The 5425-nt window shown below is 51.0% G+C and overlaps 1 protein-coding gene across 1 annotated transcript; it reads left to right on the top strand.

Moving 5' to 3' along the window:
• The first annotated feature begins 239 nt into the window (after window positions 1-239).
• On the top strand, window positions 240-1178 carry LOC147381842 (uncharacterized). The gene has a single exon (XM_086429891.1). The coding sequence runs from the start codon at window positions 240-242 to the stop codon at window positions 1176-1178; it is 939 nt and encodes a 312-aa protein (XP_086286017.1).
• Window positions 1179-5425: the final 4247 nt, after the last annotated feature.

Genomic DNA, 5425 nt, shown 5'->3' with positions numbered 1-5425 from the left:
GAAATGCGCAGGGGGTTGGAGAAACAAAATGATGAGATAGTGAAAATAAGAAAGGAAAACGAAGAGCTCAGGCAAAGGTTAGGCGAGCGTGCGGAGACCGAGGAAGGCCCAGGGGCAGAGCAGAGTAGCGACCATCCTGTTCGAACGGCAAGAACGGAGGTAGATTGGACTGAAGATTCAGCAGCAGTAAAAACGCAGCAGTAAAAACGCAGCAGGGAAGCTCCGAAGTTAAAGAAACCATGACGAGGAAGGAAGTGGAGGAGATGCTCAAAAGGAGGGATGAGGAATTCGCGCGAGGAAAGGATCCCGCGCAAAAGGTACGGAACGCAATTCGGGAGCTCAAAGGGACACCATTCTCGCAGGCGATAATGAAGTCAGAACCACCCAGGTCGTTCCACATGCCAAAGTTTGAAACTTACGACGGGACGCGAGATCCCATGGACCATATACTGCACTACAGAAGTCAAATGGTGCTGTACCAAAATGATGATCCGTTGCTCTGCAAGCTGTTTCCGTCAACCTTGAGGCTCGGGGCCATGATGTGGTTCCAGGCCTTACCAGCTGGGTCCATTACGAACTTTTCCGAGCTGGAAGAAACGTTCGTTGGGCAGTTCGTGCACCTGCGAAGGAAGAAGGTCGGAGTTAACACTCTATTTAACCTTCAACAGGAGCCCGGGGAGAGTATTAGGTCGTTCATAACCCGTTTTCGAACGAGAGCCCTGGACGTAGAAGGCATGGACGAGGCCACAGCATGCGCAGTGTGCATCGCTGCGGTGATCCCGGGAACACAGTTGCATGAGTCCTTGATCAAGTCTGATCCTACTCGTTTAAAAGATTTGTATGCGAAGGTGGAAAAGTACATCCTGGTGGAGGAATCTGTGAAGGGCAGAAGAAGAAGCACCCAGACAGGCGCTCCAAAGGTACCGACCCACCCCGGAGTGGAAGGAAGTAAGAAAAGGCGGAGAGATTCGAACGAGCAGTCATGGTGGAAAAGAGGCCGGGTGTATACCCCGCTCAACGAAAAACTATCCGTGATACTGAGGCACATAAGGGGGGAGCCCGATTTCGTTCAGCCGCCACGAGGGTATAAGGGGAAACCCGGGAAACCATTCTGCGAGTATCATGAGGCTGAGGATCACCCTACTGAGGACTGCTACAGGCTGCGCCATATCATCTAGGATATGATCGATGCAGGGAAGCTCAAAGGTTATGTTTCCGCGGGAGGAAGGAGAAGTGGGGAGACTACCGAGAGAGCTGAGCGAAAGCCCGAGCAAAGAAGGCCAGCTAAAGGAGGGCGTCGAGAGACGGAAGAGCGCAGGATAATTCATACCATCACAGGATTATTAGGGGCCGAAGTGCCGTCTAGGCGTGAGATTCGGGAAAAGGTAAAAAAGATCCGACATATGGTCGGGGTTAACAGTGTGGCGTTAGGAGTACGGGTAGTTGGAACGACAAACCACGGAGCAGATCCCCGGGCAATCGTATTCACAGAGAGTGACCTAAGGGGGACGGCAGGGCCCCATCAGGACGCGTTAGTAATCGCGCTTCCAGTGGGAAACGTCGAGCTCCGAAGAATACTTGTGGATTCGGGGAGCGCGGTGGACATTCTCTTCCTAAGCGCGGCTAAGAGAATGGGGGTTTTATGAAGTTTGGAGCCAACGCCGACCCTCGTCTATGGGTTCAACGGTGCCGCTAGCAACTCAGTGGGAGAAATCACACTCCCGATCTCAGCAGGGTCTAAAGTGGTAATGACAAGATTTGTGGTGATAGATGCAGACTCGGCTTATAACGCGATCTTGGGCCGGAGATGGATACACGAGATGAAAGCAGTCCCGTCAACCTATCATCAAGTTATTCGTTTCCCGGGTAAGGAAGGAATAATGGAAATCAGGGGAGATCAGGAGATGGCGCAGAGGTGTTTTCACCTGGCTTTGAAGCGAGATCGAGGCCCCGAGGCCGTCCCACCGAAGAAGAGAAAGGTAACTCCAACTGTTAATGAATCTTCGTAGCAATTACAGAAGCAGCCGCTGCGCGAGCAGCAAGTAACAGTTGAGGAAGTCGAAGCCGTGGATCTCGGGGGCGATGGAGGACAGATAGTTAGTGTTGGTACCACGATGTCGCAGGAGGAGAGGGCAGCACTACTCCAACTTCTGAGGGCAAACAAGGATGTATTCGCATGGTCATTGGAGGACATGCCTGGGATAGACCCGTCGGTGGCGTGCCATAGATTAAATGTTGATGAAAGCTTCCGACCTATTAGGCAGAAGCCCGGAGGCTGTCGCCGCGCCTCAGGCAGGGGGTGAATGAGGAAATCGAAAAGCTTTTGAAGGCCGGGTTTATCAGGGAAGTAGAGTACCCAGAATGGATAGCGAACATAGTAGCAGTGCCGAAGAAGGATGGAAGGGTGAGAGTGTGCATTGACTTCACGAACCTGAATAAGGCGTGCCCAAAGGATAGCTTCCCGCTGCCAAGGATTGATAGGTTGGTCGATGCCACTGCTGGACATGAGAGAATGTCGTTTATGGACGGATATTCGGGGTATAACCAGATCCCCCTAGCAGTGGAAGACCAGGAACGGACATCATTCATTACCGAGCAAGGGCTGTTCTGTTTTAAAGTTATGCCGTTCGGTCTGAGAAATGCCGGGGCAACCTACCAGAGACTCGTGACAAAAATGTTCGAAGGATTGATCGGGAAGATTGTGGAGGTATATATCGACGATCTGTTGGTAAAAAGCAAGAGAGCGGGAGACCATCTGGCAGACCTTAAGCAAACATTTGATCGGCTGAGGAGTTTCAAAATGAAGTTGAATCCGAAGAAGTGTCTTCGCCGTTTCCTCTGGGAAATTCCTCGGGCACGTTATCACCAGGAGAGGGATCGAGGCAAACCCAGACCAGATCCGGGCGTTGGTAGAAATGCCGAGCCCCGCTAACCAAAAGCAGGTGCAGAAGTTGGCAGAAAGAATAGCTGCGCTAAACAGGTTTATCTCCAGGGTGTCCGATCGATGCCGCCCGCTCTTCGCGTTATTGCAGAAGGAGAAGAATTTTGCATGGAGTACGGAGTGCGAGGAAGCCTTTAGCGACCTAAAAAGGTATTTGGGGCAGCCACCGATCCTTAGCTCTCCGGAAGATGGAGAGGAGCTGGGGATTTATCTGGCGACCAGTCCATCATCGGTAAGCTCAGTTCTCTTTAAAGTTGAAATGGGACGGGAATATCCTATTTATTATGTCAGCAAGACATTGGGCATATCGGAGGTTAAGTACACCAGGACGGAGAAGATGGGATTGTCGCTCGTTTACTCGGCGCACAAGCTCAGGCCGTACTTCCTTTCCCACCGCATCCGAGTTGTGACGGACACCCCGCTTAAAGAAATGATGAACAGAGCCGAAAAGTCAAGGAGGATGGCGAGGTGGGCTGTAATCCTCGGGGAGTACGACTTACAATTTGAGTCCCGGACAGCAATAAAGGGGCAGGTATTGGCAGATTTCCTTGCGGATTTCCCGGTTGAGGATCCGAACTGGGTAGAATTGGAAAATGAAGACGAAGGGGCAGAAGAAGTGGAGCTATGGGACAAGCAGGCAGGATGGAGAATTTTTGTCGATGGATCGTCAAACTACTCAGGCTCGGGGGTGGGAATAGTAATTGTAACGCCGAGCAATGATAGATTAGAAAAGGTCATCAAACTCGGGTATGGGGCATCAAATAATGAAGCTGAGTACGAGGCAGTCATCCACGGGCTAAGAATGGCGAGCGAGTTGAAAATCGGCCGGGTAAAACTATGCACCGACTCCCAACTTATAGCCAACCAATGCAACGGGAAATTTGAAGCGAAGGATGAACGCATGGCGAGATACCTGATCTCAGTTAAACGAGAGATTGAGAAGTTCGACCGAGTGGAGATATGCCAGATTCCCAGGGATGAGAACAGGCATGCAGATTCATTGGCATACATTGCCTCAATGCTAGGGGAGACGGAGGGACGGTCTTTACCTGTGGAATACCTGCCTAAAGCAAGCATCGAACATGTGGAAAGGGAGTGCGCACAGGTCGATAGAACGTCGGGATGGATAGAAGAATTTACTCAGTATCTGCGTTCAAAGGTACTGCCAGAAGACAGAGGGGAGGCCAGAAAGTTACTTCGGCAGGTCAGCAAGTACACTCTTGTTGGGGAGGAGTTGTATAGAATGTCCTTCGGGGGGCCACTTCTTAAGTGCCTTACTAAAGAAGAGTCCGAGCTCATAATGGCGGAAATCCACGAGGGAATCTGTGGCAATCATTCGGGAGGACGGTCGCTCGCCAATAAGGTTATCAGTCAGGGCTATTTCTGGCCGAGGATGCAGGAAGACTGTAAGAAGTATGTAAAGACCTGTGATCAATGCCAAAAACATGCCCCCATGCATCTGCAGCCAGCCAGCGAACTCCATCCCATGAAATCACCCTGGCCATTTTCGATATGGGGCTTGGACATTGTTGGACCTCTGCCTCGGGGAAAGGGGGGTAAGCTGTTCATCCTAGTAGCTACAGATTATTTTACTAAATGGGTGGAAGCCGTTCCCCTTACACGGATTCGAGAGGAAGAAGTTATCAAATTCACATGGGAGCACATCATAACGCGATTCGGGATCCCTTACGCGTTGATCTCTGACAATGGGACTCAGTTCAAGGGCAACCGCGTGCAATCGTACTTCAAGGAATACGGAATCCGTTCTCTGCAGTCGTCGCCGAGATATCCACAAGGGAATGGCCAAGCTGAAGCATCGAACAAGACAATCCTTGCGAACCTGAAGAAGAAGCTGGGGGAACACAAGGGAAGATGGGTAGACGAGCTACACAGCGTCCTATGGGCGTATCGAACCACGGCAAGAAGGGCAACCGGATTCACTCCGTTCGCGCTAGCCTACGGTACGGAAGCTGTTATTCCAACCGAGATACAGGTTCCCACCATGAGGTCACAAGTGGCAGAGACGGAGGTCAATGATGAAATGGTGGCTCGGAATCTGGATTGGTTGGATGAAACACGGGACAGAGTCATAGAGAGATTGGCACGGTACCAGCAGGTGTTGAAGAGATCTTATGACCGGAAGGTACATCGTAGGGAACTCAGGTTCGGCGATATGGTGTTACGAAAGGTATTTTCTAATACCAAGGAAATTAATAGTGGGAAGCTCGGCTGCAATTGGGAAGGACCGTATATTGTGCGAAAGGTCGGGGAAAATGGCGCTTACTACTTGGAGACTCCGACCGGTGATGAAATTCAATCACCATGGAATGTATTCAATTTAAAGAAATACTATCAATAAAGTCATCTTTGCCCAACAGCCATGCTATCTAAAGGAAAAGCCTCGGCCCCTCCATAGGAGCCGAGCCCAACTGAGGAGTTGGTTTGGAGGAAAGCCTTGGTCCCACCACGGGGACCAAGCCCAAC

The sequence above is a fragment of the Akebia trifoliata genome, unplaced genomic scaffold (assembly GCF_017979445.1).
Source record: "Akebia trifoliata isolate Shusen 1 unplaced genomic scaffold, ASM1797944v1 Contig00224, whole genome shotgun sequence".
Classification (NCBI taxonomy): Eukaryota; Viridiplantae; Streptophyta; class Magnoliopsida; order Ranunculales; family Lardizabalaceae; genus Akebia; species Akebia trifoliata.
Note: the sequence above shows the minus strand (reverse complement) of the source record. Positions and strands in the feature narration are given on the sequence as shown.

Bases quoted from the DNA above. Each gene is read 5' to 3' on its own strand.
- LOC147381842 (XM_086429891.1), top strand. From the start codon at position 240: ATGACGAGGAAGGAAGTGGAGGAGATGCTCAAAAGGAGGGATGAGGAA.